A 20,768-nucleotide genomic window follows, 5' to 3' on the forward strand; every position below is an offset into this window, starting at 1 on the left:
AAATCAGGAGAAATACAGTAAAAATACACATTCTTACGTTTTTTTAATGAATAAATTGAGGTAGGATGGGAAAAGGGGGCACTTAGACCGAGGAATTTTCTACAGAGTGTTGGGAAAGAGGAAAAGGTCTGGGCGAATCTGCTGAAGCGGATCTGTTGGCTGTAAAAACAAAGGGGTAAGTCAGCTGATGTTCCCTGTGCCCCAGCTCACTGACAGCTCGGAGTGTGCGTTCGGCTCACGACTTCGGAACTAGGGTAGGTGAGCCCAGGACCAAGAGCGAGGAGTATCTTTGGGACTGCATCCGCCTAACCGAGGGGGTGTTGTCCTCATTCGGCAAGAGCTTCTCGCGCCGGCAACTTGCCTTCCCTTTCCTGCACTCAGAACCTGCTCTCTGTTGGCGGCAGGATCCCATCCCAATTTTGCCCGGAAAACCTTCCTTGATTTTACCCCTGCTAAAAATAAATAAATAACATAAAATTGGGGAAAGAGAACTAAAGTTTCAGTTTGTTGAAATAGTAAGTTTATATGTTGAACCGTTTAAAACCGGAGCTAATGGTTTTTGTTGATCGAAAATACTGAATCTAAACAAGATTAGATCATAACCCACTTATCCCTAACTTTCAGTTCCCTTTTACTGTGTTCCCTTACTGCCTTTGTCTTCATCATGTATACTCAATCAGTATCCTATGATTTTTAAATTACTACGGTATTAGAGAACTTTTATTATTATTACTAGCCTTCATCTGTTGAACATCTTGTTTGTCAGATGCTTCGTATTTATTACTCAATTAATCCTTATGACAGTCTTACAAATTTAAAGACTCCCCGGTGCCCATCTAAGCTGAGACCTGTAGAATGAGTAGTTGTTATCCAAGAAAAAAGGCAGTAAGAGTGCTCTAGGCAAAGAAAAATCATTCAAAAAGGTTGGAAGTGGAAAGAGAGGTTTGGTATTAAAAAGAGCTTAATATGACTGGAAAATGGTTTGTGAATTTGTGTGTTGAGGATGAGGGGTTGCAGGTGCTGGGGGGGGGGAGAAGTGTGGAAATAGAAACGTTGTGTACTGGGTGAAGGCATTTGAATTTTATCCTGAGAGCAATGGAATATGATCAAAAAGTTTTAAGTAGATGAGCAACATGATCATATAGGCACTTTGGAAAGATTACTGTAACTTCAGCATGGAGAATACTGTGAAAACTGATTTGATGGTGAAAAGTGTAGAGATGGAGCCTACTAAGGAGGCTGATAAATAAATCCTTAATTGATATTGCTTCTTCCTCTTTGTGGCCAGAATTTCGTCTTTTTGAAGTGTCTGATTTACCTTTTGGAATATACTGTACTTTTCTCACATGGAAATCTTCCTAACACCATCTTTCTTGCATCCGTATCCAATAAGATCTCATACTCACAGCATCCAAGATCTTCAAGATCACTTCTTGGTCCCCGATCTGTTTCTTTGACTTCGTATTCACCAGTTGTTTCATAAACTCCCTATCTGTCCACCTAGTCATCTCTTCCTAAAAATCTTCTCTGCTCTTCTCTCCGTGTTCTCTCTCTATTATTGAGAATCCTGCCTAGGTATGCAAAATAGTTTATGGGCATAATGGCTTTTTTTTCCCTAAGTGAAGTTCAAAAGGAACTTTTTTTATTAAAAAAAAAAAAAGAAGCCCTTCATTTTCTTTGTGAAGATTAAAATGCAGGGATGAAGGTAGGAAAACCAAAAATAATTAGCTTTGAGTTACACAAACAAAATCACTGAGTCGTGGAACATTTTCTTAGAAGTGGTACAACAATAACGAAACATGGTTTTTATGGACTTATAATCTGCTGGGTTTTTGTTTGTTTGTTTGTTCTATAGAAATCCTGCCAAAGAAGATGAAGAAAAGCAGAGAAAGATTCTGCAACACAGAGAGGGAATTTGTATATAAATTCAAAGTAGGAAGTCAATGCTTAGAACTGAGGGTGCCTCTCAAATTTCCTGTTCAAGAGAATGCCAGTCATTTACATGGGCGTCTGATGCTGCTGCACAGTTTACCATGCTTTATAGAAAAAGGTGAGAACTGATTTTGTAAAGATTTATCTATTTATTTTAGAGAGAGAGACACACAACGAGCTTGTGGGGGTTGGGGGAGGAGCAGAGGGAGAGAATCTTCAAGCGGATTCCCCACTGGGTGTGGAGCCCAGCACTGGGCTTCATCTCATGACCCATGAGGTCATGACCTGAGCCAAAATCAAGAGTCAGACACTTAACCAACTGAGCTACTGAGGCACCCTGAGGATTGATTTTTTAATACTTTATTATTTTCTGATAGTCTCTTTCCTTAGACATTTCATATTAGAAAGCTTAAGCCTAAGAAGCTTGAAACAGCGATGTGTTTAATTGCTTCCTAGAATAAAAAGGTTCCCCAGGCCTTTGATTTATTGATATTTTTTCTATAACCCTTGTAGTTGTTTACTAGGTAATTTAGTGCAAAAATTAAATTATAGGGGCACTAGGGCAACTTGGCCAGTTAAGTGTCTGACTCTTGATCCCAGCTCAGGCCTTGATCTCAGGTTGTGAGTTCATGCCCCATATTAAAAAAAAATTAAAAATAAATGAAAAATTAGCTACAAGGTTTGGATTAGAATGCTTACTCTCTTAATTTAGTTGGGTGGATTCATTTCAGTTATCACTACTTATGATATTAGAGAATTGTGTTGCTAAATGCATTGCCTTTTTAATGATCTGGTCCTCTATTCCTGAGATATCATGGAAGGGAAGCAATACTAATCTTTGAATAATTATTGCTTACCTAAATTAATTCCATAAGGTCATCTGTATTAAATCATTTGTAAAAGGTCTCTGTGTTTTATCTCGCAAATGATAAAAACATTTGAAGCTGAGAATATGTTAGGTCATAGAGTTGTAATGGAATCTAGGAACTTTTTAACATGATTTCATTATACAAATAAGGAAACCGGTACATTGAAAAGTTAAATTCTTTGCCTAAAGCAGTGGTTCCCAAAGGTTGTTCCTTGATCAGAAGCTACAGCATCCCTTGGAACCTTGTTAGAAATGCACATTCTTGGGCCTCGCCCCATTCTTTCAGAATCAGACACTCTAGGGGTGGCATGTAGCAATTTATTTCAATAAGCCCTCCAGGGAATTATGATGCATGCTAAAAACTGAGAACCATGGGTCTAAGGTTACAAACATAGTGACAGAGCCAAAATCAGAACACAAATACCCTGATTTCTATCCCTATGCTCTTTCCATTATATCATCTCTAAGTAGGGTTGCTAAAACTGGAATTATAGATCATCCCAATTAAATCCATTTAATATGCTAATCACCCAATTTCTCTTTCAAATTCAAAGAATGTAACTCTATATATAGAAAGCTTTTTTTATTTAAATATGATAACCTCCTGAAAATTTGTAGATTTTTCTTTTTTAGTTTTTCAGTTTCTTTTTCAGATTTTTCTTTTCAAACTGAAAAATCAGACTTAAGAAAGTAATGTTTTTAAATCAGTGTCAAGGTTATACATAAGAGTTAAGAGTTTTAACCATTCTCAATGCAATAACCTGTAATAGTAAAGAAAAATAATTGTGAAACTAGTCAAATGATACCCAAGCTAATTTTATTTTATTTAGACATTCAGTTAAGGATACAAGCTTGATAAAATTTCACATTGGAAGACCTATCCAGGTAAAATGTTCCCTCTTTATGTTGGGATTTTCTGATGTTGGCATTTCTTATCCCTGTTACAGACTTAAAAGAAGCTCTAAGCCAGTTTATAGAAGAAGAATCCCTCAGGGATTATGACAGCGACGCCGAAGCATCCCTGGAAGCTGTGAAATCCGGTGAAGTAGATTTACATCAGCTAGCCAGTTCATGGGCCAAAGCTTATGCTGAGGTAAGAAAATAGATAAGATTGTGAATTTCAGAGATATTCTGGACTTCAATGAAGCTTTTAAATTGCTAAAGTAATAGTGAAACAGTTGCGGAATCCTTTTTTCTCGACATACTAGACTTTATTCCATAATATATGATCTGTATTGACGTTCATGTGCTTCCTTCCTGTGTGAGGGTAAGCACAAAATACTTTATGTAATGTCTTTGTAAAAGGGCAGCTACTTTTGTATTTCTAACCAGGACAGAGTTGGCAGATTTAGCAATCAAAAATACAGGGCACTCAAATCCCAAAGAATGAATATTTTTTTTTTTACTGTAAGTATACCCCACATATTATATGGAACATAATTAGAGTAAAATTTATTCTTTTCTTATATGAAATTCTAATTTAACCCGGTGACCTGTAGCATCTGGAAACCTTAAGCTAGCAGTAGTGGTTCATTTTAACTTTTACTTTTGTCCTCTCACTTATCCTCACTATTCTTGTTGCCTTTTTTGTTTTTTTAAGAGATAGAGCAAACTGGCGTGAGTGGGGGTCGGGGGCAGAGGGAGAGAGAGAATCTTAAGCAGGCTGCATGCTCAGTGAGCAGCCCGATGCAGGGCTTAATCTTACAACCCTGAGATCATGATCTGAGCCAAAATCAAGAGTCAGTCACTAACTGACTGAGCCACCCAGGTGCTCCCTCACTGTCATTTTTATAGTTACATAATGTCATCATTTTTCTATTTAAGTAATATATCTTATTTCATAAAGTCTAAGATGCCATCTATCATAACATACCATTATTTTATTTACTACTGAGATAGAACACCACCACCAATTAAACAATGATAGAATACCAAGATACCATCAGTACAAGACACATTCTGATTTCTCAGAAGTGTAATGTGAAAAAATATGGACATATAATGGTGAATGAGATAGACACAAAATGAATTTACATTTGAGTTAGAGAGCCAGAAACAAAACTACACAAACAGACAAATTCAATAATTGCAAGCTATAATGAGTGAATTACATACCACTTTAAGCAACTCGGTCTATGAGAATTTAAAAATCAATTTTATGGACATTGGGGAGGATATGTGCTATGGTGAGTGCTGTGAGGTGTGTAAACCTGGTGATTCACATACCTGTATCCCTGGGGATAAAAATATATTACATGTTTATAAAAAATAAAAAATTTAAAAAAAATCAATTTTATGGGGTCATATTTTGTTGTTCAAAGCAGTTTCCTTCATGCCTATTAAGGTTTCCTAGTATATTTTAAAAAGATGATACTATTTACATGTATTATTTTATTTTTTTAAAGATTTTATTTATTTATTTGACAGACAGAGATCACAAGTAGGCAGAGAGAGAGGAGGAAGCAGGCACCCCGCTGAGCAGAGAGCCCAATGCGGGGCTCGATCCCAGGACCCTGGGATCATGACCTGAGCTGAAGGCAGCGGCTTTAACCCACTGAGCCACCCAGGCGCCCCTACATGTATTATTTTAAATATTAAGAACACGGGTGCATTAAAAAAGATACACCTGTAATAATTATTATTTAAAACCACATCTTTCTGCTGATGAGAAAGAACATAAGATGTAGTAAAAGAATAATTCTACTCAATTTATTCAAGTAGTATTTTTTTGTACATCTAAAATGGGTTGGGCACACAGTTGAGAATAAGTCTTTGCCTTCAAGGAGCTTATGCTCTGTGGAAGGAAACAAAGAAGTCTGTAGCCAGTAACACTGTGCAGTTAGTGTTGGGATCAAGGTAAATACCTGGGAGCATGTAGAGAAGGTGGGGGAGGAAGAGTGCCCAAGAGTTCCTGAAGAAAGCAATCAACCCCTCTTCTAGGATTGCTATTGGTTTGATACAAAATCTGGAAGCAGAGCCTCTTCCAGCCCTGATTTGGTATAACCAAAGAGACAACTTCCCAAATGTTAGGTCAGTGACTGGTTAGGTGTTTAAGTTGATATTATTATAAAAATGTAATTACCATATTCACTAATTTATGGTTTTCCTTATTTTTCTGCGTATTAGCCATTCTAAAAATAGGAATTTGACTATCTTCCAGATTAATGATCATAACAATAGTAATAATAATAATATTAATATAACAAAATAAAAACACTTTATACTTATTCATTTACTCCCAAGATTACGGATTTATTGTGAACTAAAATCAACAAACCTCCATAAAGCAAGTAATCTGTTCTCACCCTCTGCAAATTTAGAAGATACATAGCACCCCATATTACATAGAGTTCAGCTTTCTAACAATGCCAGAATACTAGAAGTATAGGTGCTTGTTTGTTTTTAAAGAATTAAGGAAAGAAAGAATGAAGAATCTAATTCTGAAGTAAAAACATGGAAATCTTGACTATCAGGAAAAAAACCGAGAGGACCCAAATACTGTTATACCCACTGGATATATTCAGGCTGTGAAAATTATAAAAGCTGAACAGCTAGTACAAGCTCAAGAAATGTAGGAATCAGCAACTAAAAAGGAGTTAAAAAAAGAAAAAGAAATTATGTTGCAAGTCACCAAAAAGCCAGGAGAGATTAGAAGCTGCAGCCTTGCAGAGATCAGAAGAATCCAAGTATGATGAGCCCCAGAAAGGGGTCTACCGCATTGCTGCAGTGTATGGGTAAACAGTGTTACAGTCACCTGAGAAGGATAATGGGACCATCAGTAAAAAGGTGAAAGAGCATAATGTTTACAGTAATATTGATGACCTTGGTTTTGAAAGAAGGAGCTCCATTTACTATAAATGGACTTAGCAGATGTTTCAAATGCTAATATATTTAAATCATGAAACTTTTGCCTTCACCATCTTTTAACAAAGATCTTCTAAAAATGTAGTACAGGGGTACCTGGCCGGCTCAGTAGGAGGAGTGTGCAGCTCTTGATCTCAGGCTCCTGAGGACCCCGAGTCATTGTTATAAATATAAGTGATGATTCCTTTAGGTGATACAGTGAGGGTCAGCTCCAAGGAAGGATATCTGTCCCATCTCTGCAGAGATGTACCCTGCTGTTATGTAAGGGATTTCTGTTCTAGAGGACCATTGCCCCCTGACAACAGAGCTGTACTTCAATGGATGTACCTGCCTGGTAGCAGAGGTTCTGATGGCCTACTAAAGTGTGTCTGAATGTGAATCCCTACTGTGTGGAGGAATTCTCTTTTCTTCCATGTTTCCTTTTCTTGCCTACTGCCATAGGTTCTACGTTTTCAGCCTCTAAAAACCTTTTATGGTTTTTTCCTAATCAACTGCTATGTCTTTGCTATTGCACTAATTTTTTTTTAATTATGAGAAGTAAGCTTGGCTAGATGAAGAAAGCTAGACAGAGCCAACTGTTGGCAAAATTGTGAAGTTGACTTTGTATTTTTGGCGGTGCCCTATGTTCCATTTCAGTGTTGTCTTCTAAAGTCTCTCTATTCGTCCATTCATCAAATGTGAACTCAGCTTCTATTAGGCATCAGATATTGTGTTAGGCACTTGGGGATAAGCAGAAAGAAAATAGACACAATTCTTACCTTCATAGAGTTTACAGACTGACAAATATTTAAAATTGAGTGCCGTGGGGGCGCCTAGGTGGCTCAGTTGGTTAAGCATCTCCCTTCAGCTCAGGTCATGATCTCATGTCCTGGGATGGACCCCCATGTGGGGCTCCCTGCAGAGCAGGGAGCCTGCTTCTCCCTCTCCCTCTTCCTCTTCCCCTCCCCCCACTCATGCACTCTCTCTCTCTTTCAAGTGAATAAATAAAATCTTAAAAAAAATAAAAATTAAATTAAGTGCAATGAATATGATAAGTGCTATGGTATAAGACAGTTGCAAGGAGAACACAAAGCTGGAGAACTTCAGAAAAGCTTCCCACAGGAAAGAGAAAGTGAGTTGAGGCCTGAAAGATTAGTTGGAAATAGGTGGGTGGAAGGTGTGTGGTGGGAGAGGAGAGAAATAATATCCTAGGTAAGGTGTACAAATATAAAGGTCTGGAGGTGAGAGGGCCCATGGCACATTAGAAAAACTGAAAGTTGTTCAGAATGGCTAAGAAAGAGAATTGCAAGTCATCTTGCATTCTGTCTTTATGCCGAAGGTAATGAGCAGCTTTAGAAGAGTTTAGCAGAGAAGTAAGATGATGATCCTAATTGCACTTCAGGAATATCAGTTCAGTGCATTAATGTGAAGAGTTTATCCTGCAAGAGAGAAATACTGGAATAAGTTAGAAGACTGTTGTAGTTAGGGGAGAAATTATGAAAGCTTAGTCTAGAATAATGGTAGTTAAAATGGTAGATAAAGAGAAGATACCAAAGACTTTCCATTCATGTATTTGTTTATTCAGCAAACACTGTGTGTGGATCCTGTACCAGACATTGGGGATGTATCAATATGACAAATCTGGGCCTTATTCTCATGTAATGTTAGTGAAGAAGACACTTAATGAGTATGTAATTTACAATATTAAAAATTTTATTAAGGAAGTAAGTAGGGTGCCATGGAGAGCCATGAAGGAGGTGAGGTAGGTTGGGAGAACCTAATTTATATAGCATCAGAGAACTCCTCTCTAAGATGGTAGTATTTAAGCTGAGACTTGAAAGATAAAATATCACTTGGCTCAGATTTCTGGCTTGGACAACTGAGGGAATGGTGGAATGGTGGCTCCCTTCACTTGAGCTCCCTTTACCTGAGAAGCAAGTTACAGCATAAAAATGATGGCTTCGGTTTATACCCTTTAAATGGGAAGTGCCTACAAGAGGCATCTATGTGGAGAAGTCCCATAAACACTTAGCTGTGTACACCTGACACTCAGGAAAGATGATTGGATTAGAGACATGGGTATGGGAGTCATTCATACATAGATAAATTTTGAAGTCATGGGATGAATGAAATTGCCGGTGACTATGTAGAAGGAAAAGAATGCATTCCTGTGCAGAATCTTGATGAAACCCTGCATTATAGTTATCTGTTGACTTACCTGTATCTCCTGCTTGTGTGGATAGGCACCTGGAAATGTTTAGTTTATTCTCTATTATAGCTCTGGAACCCAATGCCTGAAAATATAACAGTGCTTTGGTATGGGTTGGTAGATGGCAAAAAAAAAAAAAGATGAACATACAAATAAATGAACACACTAATACTTAAGAGATGAACAGAGGAAGAAGAATCTACAAAGGGAAGAGAGGGATTGGCCCAGGAAGTAGAAAGAAGAGAGATTATGGCTTCATGAAAGTTGAGAAAAAAGAGGTGCCAAGAAGGAGGAAATAGCTCATAATGTCAAATGCTGCTGAGAAAATGAAGTGAGGAAAAGACTCAAAAAATATCCATTGGGTTTATCAAATAATCTTTCTCTGCGGCAAGATCAGTTTTAATGGATTGGTGGGGCTGAAACTAGATTTTGGTGACTTCAAGAATGGAAGTGTGGAAATAAGACTTTAAGAATGGAGTGTGGAAACAGAATGAGTACAGATAACTCAAGAAGCTTAGTTGCATAGAGAAGAAGGGTGAGACACTTACAAAATGAAAACACAAGGTCAGAGGTTTGTTTGCAATGGTACCAATGAAGACTAGAAGGGATAAAATCCAGAACTCAGGGAATTAATCCTGACTGGGAGGAGGGACATTTCTTCTGTTTTGGCAGAAAGGAAGAAGAAAAGGATGGATACAGATTCTGAAAATTTTATTGCTTTAGTAGCAGGAAGTTGAGGACATTTTCTTCTAACTGCTTCTACTTTATCTGGGAAATAAAGAACAGGCCACATGAGGTGGGGAACTAATGACACAATTGGATATTTGAGAAGAGAACTGACCAGAAAAAGATGGGATTGCCAGGCATCATTCAAGGGAAACGTTAGAGTAGCACCAAACATTAGAGTAGCACCAATCTGTCACCATAAATGTCACATTTTTGTGCTTTTTTTTCTGCTGCAGTGTTCTACAGTCTGATTTCAGCCATAGAGAAGAGGAGTATGAGTTTTGTTAGGTGGGCAATAGAAAGAATATCAGTCCTGGGGGTTGAGGATTTGGGCAAGACAATGGACCATTCTCTAAACAGCTAAGAGAAGAAAATGAAGCTGGGCTGGACCTAATGGCTGATAAAATATGAGAAAGTAGAAGGGTCTGTGCAGTGGAGATCCTGATGATTTAAAGAACCAGTAGCCTGGGAGTAATTGAATGTGAATCTTGGTTAGAGGTTATAGTCAAAGACTGAATGTTTCCATTTCAGAGGCTAAGCTATTCCTGGGGATGATGCAGAATGGGGTTTTAAGGAGGAGTAGAGAACTTAGTAAAGATAAGTTCTGAGAAGCAAGAGGCAGGGCATTGGATTGGTTTACCCACATGGGCATCCAGGTAACCCAGGCTGATGACAGGAGTGGAAAAAAGAGGACGTCTGTGAACTCAGGGCCAAAGCTTTATGCGGGATGGTGGAAGTGGGGAAGTAATGGCCTGGACATGAAAGAGTTTTCTCTCTGCAGGTCTTTACCCAGTGTCCCCATTCCCCTCAGCTATCACAATTCCTTTCCTAGTATCCTCTGTCCTGAATAAATGGCATGAGTTAGGTTAGGAAAAAACTCTGTTTAGTGCTTCTCGTGTAGGTAGTTTCTACCTATTTGTAAGGCTTACTCTGGGCCAAATTTTAAATTGATGCTGCCAATTATTAGTTAGCTTATCTGTTACTATGTATGGGCAGGCAGATCCCTATGATCTCTCAGGGCTCCTTCCTACATAATTTGAGCATGAACCTGAAGTGAATTTTGAACTGAGCTTAAGTCACATATGCTATTTATAATTCCTAGAGCAGTTACCAGAATGTGCTTTTGGGACTTCAAGATCAAAAGCTTCTGCACAGCAAAGGAAACAGTCAACAAAACAAAGAGGCAATCCACAGAATGGGAGAAAATATTCACAAGTGACACTACAGACAAAGGGCTGATATCCAAGATCTCTAAAGAACTCCTCAAACTCAACACACACAAAACAAATAATCATGTCAAAAAATGGGCAGAAGATATGAACAGACACTTCTCCAAAGAAGACATACAAATGGCTAACAGACACATGAAAAAATGTTCATCATCATCAGCCATCAGGGAGATTCAAATCAAAACCACATTGAGATACCACCTTATACCAGTTAGAATGGCCAAAATGAACAAGACAGTAAACAACAAATGTTGGAAGGATGTGGAGAAAGGGGAACCCTCTTACACTGTTGGTTGGAATGCAAATTGGTGCAGCCACCTTGGAAAACAGTGTGGAGATTCCTTAAGAAATTAAAAATAGGGCTACCCTATGACCCTGGAATTGCACTACTGGGTATTTACCCCAAAGGTAGAGATGTAGTGAAAAGAAGGGCCATCTGTATAATTTAAAAAAAATAAAAATAAAAAGAAGGACCATCTGTACCCCAATGTTCATAGCAGCGATGGCTACAGTCACCAAACTGTGGGAAGAGCCAAGATGCCCTTCAACAGACAAATGGATAAAGAAGATATGGTCCATATATACAATGGAATATTATGTCTCCATCAGAAGGGATGAATACCCAAACTTTGTATCAACATGGATGTGACTGGAGGAGATTATGCTGAGTGAAATAAGTTAAGCAGAGAGAGTCAATTATCATATGGTTTCACTTACTTGTGGAACATAAGGAATGACACGGAGGACATTAGGAGATGGAGAGGAGAAGTGAGTTGGGGGAAATTGGAGGATAAGACAAACCATGAGAGACTGTGGACTCAGAGAAACAAACAGGGTTTTGGAGGGGAGGGGGGGAAGGGGTTGGGTGAGACTGTATTGCATGGAGCACTGGGTGTGGTGCATAAACAATGAATCTTGGAACACTGAGAAAATAAATAAAAAAAAAAAGAATGTGCTTTCAAGTTTTCAGAGGCATCAGAGCAGATGAAATCCATGTTCAAGATTCAGCTAGTCACCTTAAACTCTTCCCTCCTGATCTGGCAACTGGTTGAAGTGTAAGTGAAAGAAAACAAGGGGGAAAGCTTACCGATTGAGTGACTGGGTTCAAGATAACCTAGTTCTGGGATATGTCTGCTTGTTTAATTTTTAGGTAAATTATTACTCTGAGTTATATCATCATCGATTACAGTTTTTGTTTTCATTGGTAAGAAAAGGGAAGAATTCACATTGTTCTTTTTTTTACAGGTGTATGTCTACAAAGATCAGTAATGGAAAAAACATTGAATTCTTTGTGTCATTTCCACTTTTGCTGTTAAATTATATAATCTTTGACAAAGGACTACTCAGCCAGTTTTCTCGCTTGTAAAAGCATTGTGTTTGTCTGATGTATTGACAGATCCCAGGTCCTTGGGACAGCATCCGTACCTCCCCACATGGTTGTGTGTATACTTCCTTGGGTGGATCTGTGTATGTGTTGAGGGTATCCCCATTTTGCCTCTCCCCATGTTTCTGTTTTTCTTGTTTATCAGTGTTTACTCAGTCCCTTATCATTTTGATAGTTAGCTGTTTTCATATCCTTAAAAGCATATTTTTAAAAGATTTCATATTCTTAAAAGCATTTCAAGAAGAAAGCAGAATACTAGAAAAAGTCAAAATAATTGAGTAGGTTTATCTTTTTTTTAAGATTTTACTTATTTATTTGACAGAGGCAGAAAGAGATCACAAGTAGGCAGAGAGGCAGGCAAAGAGAGAGGGAGAAATGGGCTCCCTGCTGAGCACAGAGCCCAATGTGGGCCTCGATCCCAAGACCCTGAGATCATGACTTGAGCCAAACACAGAGGCTTAACCCACTGAGCCATGCAGGCACCCCATGTGGATTTATCTTGATGTAAAATCCTATGCATGAATTGGGTTTTCAGGGCTATTGCATCACTAAACATTTGAGTATATATGTAACCTCATTTTCTAAATGTATATCCTAAAAACCTTTTTTTAGCAATGTATTTTTAATAATGAGAAGCTTTTTTCTAATTATAATAATATAATTTAAGAAAGCTAAGGTCATCAGAAATCCCACATTCCTGAAGTAGCCACTATTAGCATTTTGTTGATCATCCTTTGTGTGTGTGTGTGTGTGTGTGTGTGTGTTATTTTACAGAAATGAGATCATAGCACCCTTAATTTTTTTTTAATTATGGACACTTCCTATTTTTTCTTCTATATTAGCACCCCTTCCTCATCCCTACCTCCAGGTAATTCATATTGCATCTTAGTTTATGTCTTTCCATATTTTTTGTATACTCAAATAATCCTAAGTAACTTATATCTCTATTTATATAAATAAAAGGTCTCAATCCATTGTCTGATGAACAAAAAAAGATTCATACTATATATACTACCCTAGCAGTATAGTAAATAAAATGCCATGTCATGATTTGAGAATCTCTATATGTCATCTTGTAGACCACGTTAGAGCATGCAAGGCCTGAAGAGCCCAGCTGGGATGAAGATTTTGCAGATGTGTACCATGACCTAATCCATTCTCCAGCCTCTGAAACTCTCCTAAATTTGGAACATAATTACTTTGTTAGTATCTCAGAACTGATTGGTGAAAGAGATGTGGAGCTGAAAAAATTACGAGAGAGGTATTTCAGATTTCTTGCACTATCATGATTAAATGTCATATTGTCAGATATGATGGCTGCAGGACAGTTGGTTTTCATTTAATTGTAAAATCGAAGAACAAAATAGAAAAAGATTCTCTAATTTTGAAAATTAATCTTCTTGTGTATTTCAGTTTGTAATTTCAACTAGGAAGTTGTCATAGGCTTATGAAATTTCTCAAGTGAAATTTCTCAAGTGAATAAATTATGGTGGCTTTATATGTTATTTCAAGTTCCAGGCACTGCGCAAAGAGCTTTAGATGGTGTCTTTAGATGATGTCTTAGCCCTGTTCAGGCTGTCATCATAGACTGGGTGGCTTAAACAAGAGAAATTTCTTTCTCCCAGTTTTGAAGGCTAGGTAGTTCAAGATCAATGTGCTGGCAGATTTGATTTTTGGAACACCCATCTCCTGGCTTGTACAGAGTGCCTTCTCAGTGTGTGATCCCTTGGCCTTTCCTCAGGGTGTGGTCCTAGTGCATCCCTTCTGGAGAGAGAGCTCTAGATACTAATTCCATCACGAGGGCTCCAACCTAATGACTTTGTCTATACCCATTGACCTCCGAAAGCCCCCCCCTCTGAATATCAGCACACTGGGGATCTGGGTTTCAACATACGAATTTGTGGGCACACAAACATGCAGTCCATAACAGATGCCCTATCTCATTTGATTCTTACCATGACCCTACTATTATTAGCCCCTTCTACAGATGAGGAAAATGAGGCTTAAATAAGTCAAATAACTAACTTGTCTAAGGACAAGCTGGAATTTGAAGTCGTAGCTCCACTCCAGAGTTCTTAACCACTGTACCATGCTCTCTCCCCATTCAGGACGTATTTAAAACCCTACATTACTAAGTTCATGGTCTCATTCAGTTCATTTTTGTAAGCTTATTTACATGAGGGAAAAAATAGCACTGGTATTAGTCCAGGATATTTTTTTTTGACAGAGAGAGATCACAAGTAGGCAGAGAGGCAGGCAGAGAGAAAGAGGAGGAAGCAGGCTCCCTGCTGAGCAGAGAGCCCGATGCGGGGCTCGATCCCAGAACCCTGGGATCATGACCTGAGCCGAAGGCAGAGGCTTAACCCACTGAGCCACCCAGGCGCCCCAGTCCAGGATATTTTAATTATATTTTATTTCATTGTGTACAGTATTGCAAACAGTCCTTTTGTGATTCATTTTTTTCCTCCAGAGTAAGTAAAAAATTGCTAGCATTATTTATTTTAAAGCATGACTTTCCAGATTGCTTCCTAGCAATTCTATAAAATGTAATGATAATCAGGATAAGCTTCTTCTAGATAATCTATTTTCATCTAGCAGAATCTAATATTTATTACCTTGCAAATATTCATTTAAGACTTTAGGTACATGGCATTAAGATAATGTTTTGAGTAGCTAATGAGAAATTTCTTTGATTGTGAAAGTATATTAGGACCAAATCACATGTATTTTTTGTGGCTGACATGATAGTCTGTCCCAAGGTAGTAAATTTAAAATGATGTACCGGTTTGCTCCTGGCTCTCATTTGCTTTACATTAGAAAATGCTGGGACCAGCAAGATGAGAATAATCTGTTATCTTGAGGGTTGTCATAGTTAGGGAAATTTAAAATGCAAAAATTATAAGCAAATGGATTTAGTAATTTTTTCCCGAGAATAATGCTTCTGTGTACCCGATCAGCATTTTCACTATATTGCATAGATTTGTACATTTTCATAACAATTCTATTCCTCTTTTATTTTCCTATCTAGTAGAATATTAGAGCATTTCAGAAAGAACTTGATGTTTTGACATCTGTCACTCCATATGGGTTTAGCTTTGCTGGTGAGCTACCCTGAGGCAATTTATTCCTTTCTAGGTGGGACACCTGCAGTACAGGTAGTTGCCACCAGGTAAAGAGTTCAAGCTGTGACCCTGAGGGAGACAAAAATTTGATTGTTTTTTAGTCCTTTATTATGTAGCCGGTAGTACTGTGAATATAATTTTAGGATAAGAATGAAATATAGGGGTGCCTGGGTGGCTCAGTGGGTTAAGCCGCTGCCTTCGGCTCAGGTCATGATCTCAGCATCCTGGGATCGGGTCCCGCATCGGGCTCTCTGCTCAGCTTCCCTCTCTCTCTCTGCCTGCCTCTCCATCTGCTTGTGATTTCTCTCTGTCAAATAAATAAATAAAATCTTTAAAAAAAAAAAAAAAGAATGAACTATAGGTTGGCTTTATATAAATATATGGAAGTATAACGACCTAACACTTACTACTTTCTGTTGAACTTCATTTATTTGATTTTTCCTACCAAAGCTTTAAATAATATAACCTTCAGCTCATTCTGAATCTACTCCTGAATCTTGGGTTTTCTGGGATTGTCCTCATTCTGCCTATTTAGATACATTGAAAAATTCCTAGCGTGGCTGTCTGGAGTCCCTATTAGTAGCCACGACTAGTACCTTCATTTAGCTGGTGAGCTACTCTGAATTGTGGCCACTTTGCCACCTACTCACCACACCTCACAGAAAACCCTGCATCTGGCCATCAATATTCTTTAATTGTTCTTTTTTTCTAAATCAAAAGAAGATTCCTGTTCCACATGATTCTTCACCTTTTGGGAAGCTGCATTAACTTATTAACTGCATTTACTGGTACTTCATACTTTTCTTTCTATCATGGAATAGCTTTTTATCAGAAGTTTATTTGGGTTTATGTTATTTTTTGAAATGTCCTTTGGCCAAATCTCTTGATGGGTTTTTGTTTTGTTTTGTTTTTTCTTTGTAAACATAATATTTAAATACATTTATTTTGACAGCAGTTTGTAGTTTATTCTCCACATACCCAAACTGTTAGCTTGAAAGGGAAAGGTAAGCTAGGTTCCTCTTGAGGTAGGTGATTGTTGTAAAGGTGAACAGTGTAACTTAAGGCAAGTTGGAATTCACTGATAGCCATGGAAGCTCACCCAATTCATTTACCCAATGCATAAGCAGAAGTGACACATTTTCTTAGTCCTGTTTTCATTTTAATTCCACTGTGCATCTTTAAAAGACAGTTTCTTAGCACAGTATAATCATTGTTTGCTGTTTTGTTCTGTTACAGCAGACTTTTATAATCGTTTTTTCTAAGTGTCTTCAAGATAATATTCAGGTTGTTAGAATTGTCACACCTGACATACTGAGCCAACATCTAGTTAGACAGAACTAGAAATACAATAAAGTTTCCTTTGATCTTAATCTGAGACAATTGTATTGTATCTTTAGCTCTTGCAATTCCGACACATTTAGGATAAAATAAATGTTCATGCAGTTTACTTTGTTGAATTATTGATTAGTCTTTTTTTCCTCACTGTTAATTTATTACTGTCAGCAAACTAGATTTAAGATATAAATGTTTAAAGATACTCATTTATTGATATTTAAAGATCCTGAATCTTTAAAACTTAAAAATGGCAATGATACGTTTTATCCACTAGAGGGAACATGCGTAATGTAAAATATTAATCTGTTTATATCAAAGTTTGTATTTATAACTCTGTTGCCGTTATTTCTTCTTTAATTAAGAATTTTACTTGCAAGCACCTGGCCCCCAATAGATATTTCAAGTTAATGGGGTCACCCTCATTAGAATTGAGGACTAAATGGTACTGAATATTTAATGCTAGGAGGTAAATATAGAAATGTATAAATGTATAACATATAAATGACTTATTTATCACATACGTTTAAGTATCTTAATCAGTTGTAATAAGGATAAATTCTCTTTTAAGAGCAATTAATATAATTAGACTGATAGTAAAATCCTTTTCATTTATATCTTTATTTCATTCTTTTCCCTTCTGTTTGAAATACATTTTAGGACAAACTTTTTAAATACATTCATATTAGAGGATCATTTTTTAATTTGAAAAATTTAAAGAACTTATTTATTAAAATATATAGAAAAGACAACAAACTGTAGGTGTACAATTCAGTAAGTTTTTATAAAGTAAGCACACCCATCATCACTCAGCATAAGAAATGGAATATTTCTAGCACTGCCGAAGGCTCCCTCGGGCCTTCTTGTCACAGCCCATCCCTCCCACAAATAATTGGTATCTGAACGTCTAATACCAGTGATTAGCTTTTCCTGTGGAAAAACCATGTTTAATTTCTGCACAAACAAAGAATGTAAGGCCAAAGCATATCTTTAGAATGTATTTTATATTCCTCTGTAAAGAGAACTTTGTGATTTAATACCAGTTTGATTCTTAGAACCTAACTGATAGCTTCAAGTGATAACTATAAGCTAACTTTCAAAGCTTGAAGTCACTTTAACTCTTGTGCATATAAATAGAAAATGTAAAGCTGGAGTCAGAGTGTCTTCTTTAAGGAAATCTGCAGATAAGAAAGGAGTCTAGTTTTAAGCATTAGTCATGGGAATCGAAAGATTGCCTAGATTTTGACTGCTCTCACTTCTGTGTTAAATTTAGATCAAGATCTAGCTGAACAAATGAAGCGTTACATGACATTATCATTATTCCCACATCCCCATTTTCAGGCCTTCAGAGTGCTTTCCAGGTATTACAGTTGCTTTTCCTGGACATCTTCTTATAAAAGAAAAAAATTTATTGTTACGTCATGGAGCTTGTTTAATAAATCTGGAGTAGCCATCTCCTTAAAGATATCATGAATATATCTGATCTGCTTATTTATGTTTTAGACAAGGCATTGAAATGGAAAAAGTTATGCAGGAATTGGGAAAATCACTGACAGATCAAGATGTAAATTCACTGGCTGCTCAGCATTTTGAATCCCAGCAAGTAAGTAAAGTACAATGATTTTTAGATACACAGGTACGTTTTCTTTCACTTATGCTTATTAAAAAAAAAAAAATGACCACTTGGTGTACTCTCTCTTTTTAGGACTTAGAAAATAAATGGTCAAATGAATTAAAACAATCAACTGCCATCCAAAAGCAAGAATATCAGGAGTGGGTGATAAAACTTCATCAAGACCTAAAAAACCCTAACAACAGCTCCCTCAGGTATTACCCATCTGTTCTTATTAGATGGAAGTTCATTGTTAGGAAGAGTTCGTATGTACTATAAAATTGAATCTTTTAGTTGCAGCTATTTTTAAGTTACCAGTGACCATCTAAGATAATTTTATACTTCTAACACCTTTGGTATTATCTGGATTTGTGTGGGTTGTTTGGGAGGGGGGTTAATTGGTTGGCTTAAAATAGTGACTTACCCCTGTAGAACTTAGCTATAAATTTCTTAGGTGTGTATATCTAAATATCTCAAGTACAATCTCTTGTTTGTTTTCAGTTGGTTTCAGTTCAGTGCAGTTAGCATTGGTTGAATGCATCTTAAATGCCAAGCACTCTCTAAGCAGAAAAACAAAGATGGCTACACATGTGGAGCTTATATTCTAGAGAGACTGACCTATAAATAAAATAATACTGTACAGAATGACATTTGCAGTCATAGAAGCATGTACAAGGTAGAAAAGGAGTGTATATACAGCTAATGAATCATTGAGCACTACATCAAAAACTAATGATGTACTGTATGTTGGCTAATTGAACTTAATTTAAAAAAAAAAGGAAGGAAAAGGAGTATAGAGGACTTCTGTAATTCATAACCTGTACAGTACCTGATGGCCTAAATGCATTTTATTCATATGTTGCCCTAGAGCTTGACAGCGCTTATGTTATTTCCTGGGTATATACTCATAAGTTTGAGAATTTCTTTCTTTCAAATCTTAAAGTATATTCAACTGGAAATGTACTTAGTACAAATGTGATAATCCTGTTTCCAACAGTTGCCTGGTATCTGCTCCAAACATTTAGAAATAGCATTTTATTTGTGTAATGTCAGTCTCCCCTGCTAGTCTTGCCTTGAAGACAAACCATGTCTGTTTTTTCTATTATACCCAGATCTTTGCCAAGTGTCTACCTCTTCTTCACACTGGCACATAAGACATGCTCAATAAATATTTATAGGATGGGGAGACAAATAGGCAGATGGATGAGTTATCATTTAACTGTTTACCTGATATCTGTATCACCTCTTCTCCAAATATTATAATCTGTCATTGCCTTATTTTCCCAATATATTTGAACAATTTTTATGATTAGAAATGGGGTAACATCCTTGACACTAATATATTTGACTCTACTCCTCATTTCAACTAAATAATGAACAAGAAATTTTAAAAAATAGTGAACACAATACAAAGGGAAAGGTGGGCAGAAAGAAGTGTTGAGAGCATCTGTATTCTATAATATATAATGGTGTTTCTCAAACCGCTGGTTGCAGTCTGCTAGGACCATTCTAGATTCATTACTTTCCAGTCAGATGTTTAAAAATAGCAATAAAATGGAATGGAATGAAATGGAATGGAACGGAGTATGGCAGAGTAGAATAAGGAAAAAATATGAGAGCACATCATGGATGAAGCTTTCTATAAATAAATGTGTATATTAAGCCAGAATGTGAAGTATATACTGTATGTTTTGGTTAGAAATGTGGAGAGTCTGGTGATGGGCATTAAGGAAGACACATGATCTGATGAGAACTGAGTGTTATACGCAACTAATGAATCACTAAATACTACATCAAAAACTAATGATGTACTGTATGTTAACTAATTGAAAAAAAAACAAAATAAAAAAATAAAATTAAAATAAAATTAAAAATTAAAAATTAAAAAAAAAAAAAGAAATGCAGAGAGTCACGGATTTCAGGAAGCTGAAAATGCCCCTTGTTATAAAAATTATCTTGCTTTGCTGCTATAGTTTTAGAAATTCAATCTATAGAATCAATTCCACTGTGTACATATTGGCCTCTAGCTGATGCTGCTTTTACAAACTAAGTATTCCTATGAAAAGATGTTTTTACTGAGACTTTGTCAGTTTTGCTTTTCTTTTAATAGCGGTTTCCTTGGGCAGCAGAAACTTGTTTTCAACTCAACTCCATATAGAACTCTTGTAAGAAATTGATAAAAGTGGCATTTTATTTTTAGCCATTATTTTTGCTTTTTTTTAAAAACATCAGGCCTACTGAAGGGTAAATTATGCAAATTAAAATTTACCTCTTTTAGGTTTTGATGAGTTTTGATAAACTTAAGTGTCATGAAATCATCACTGCAATCAAGATATAGCATTTCATTTTTATATCTTTATAGCTCATTCCTTTCTCTTTCCCAGCTCCTGGCAACCTGCTCTGATTTCTGGCCCTGCAGTTTTGATTTCTTTTGGAATGTCTTATAAATAGAATCAAACCGTTATGTAGCAGTTTGTGTCTTGCTTCTTTCCCTTATCATAATGCTTTTGT

The 20,768-nt window shown here is 36.8% G+C and overlaps 1 protein-coding gene across 2 annotated transcripts in view; it reads left to right on the forward strand.

The window, feature by feature from the left end:
• The first annotated feature begins 154 nt into the window (after positions 1 to 154).
• FERRY3 (FERRY endosomal RAB5 effector complex subunit 3) overlaps positions 155 to 20,768 on the forward strand; it is a 41,006-nt gene continuing 20,392 nt past the window's right edge. Inside the window, exons 1-6 of one of the 2 annotated variants that reach the window (XM_082737964.1) lie at positions 155 to 254; positions 1,856 to 2,050; positions 3,748 to 3,893; positions 13,271 to 13,452; positions 18,149 to 18,248; positions 18,351 to 18,472. In XM_082737964.1, coding sequence (XP_082594090.1) covers positions 1,873 to 2,050; positions 3,748 to 3,893; positions 13,271 to 13,452; positions 18,149 to 18,248; positions 18,351 to 18,472 — 728 coding nt within the window. In that variant the 5' untranslated portion in view covers positions 155 to 254; positions 1,856 to 1,872. The remainder of the gene's footprint in view (positions 255 to 1,855; positions 2,051 to 3,747; positions 3,894 to 13,270; positions 13,453 to 18,148; positions 18,249 to 18,350; positions 18,473 to 20,768) is intronic. The other variant, XM_082737965.1, reaches the window with a different exon arrangement.

The sequence above is a fragment of the Mustela nivalis genome (genome assembly GCF_964662115.1).
Source record: "Mustela nivalis genome assembly, chromosome: 7".
Taxonomy (NCBI): Eukaryota; Metazoa; Chordata; class Mammalia; order Carnivora; family Mustelidae; genus Mustela; species Mustela nivalis.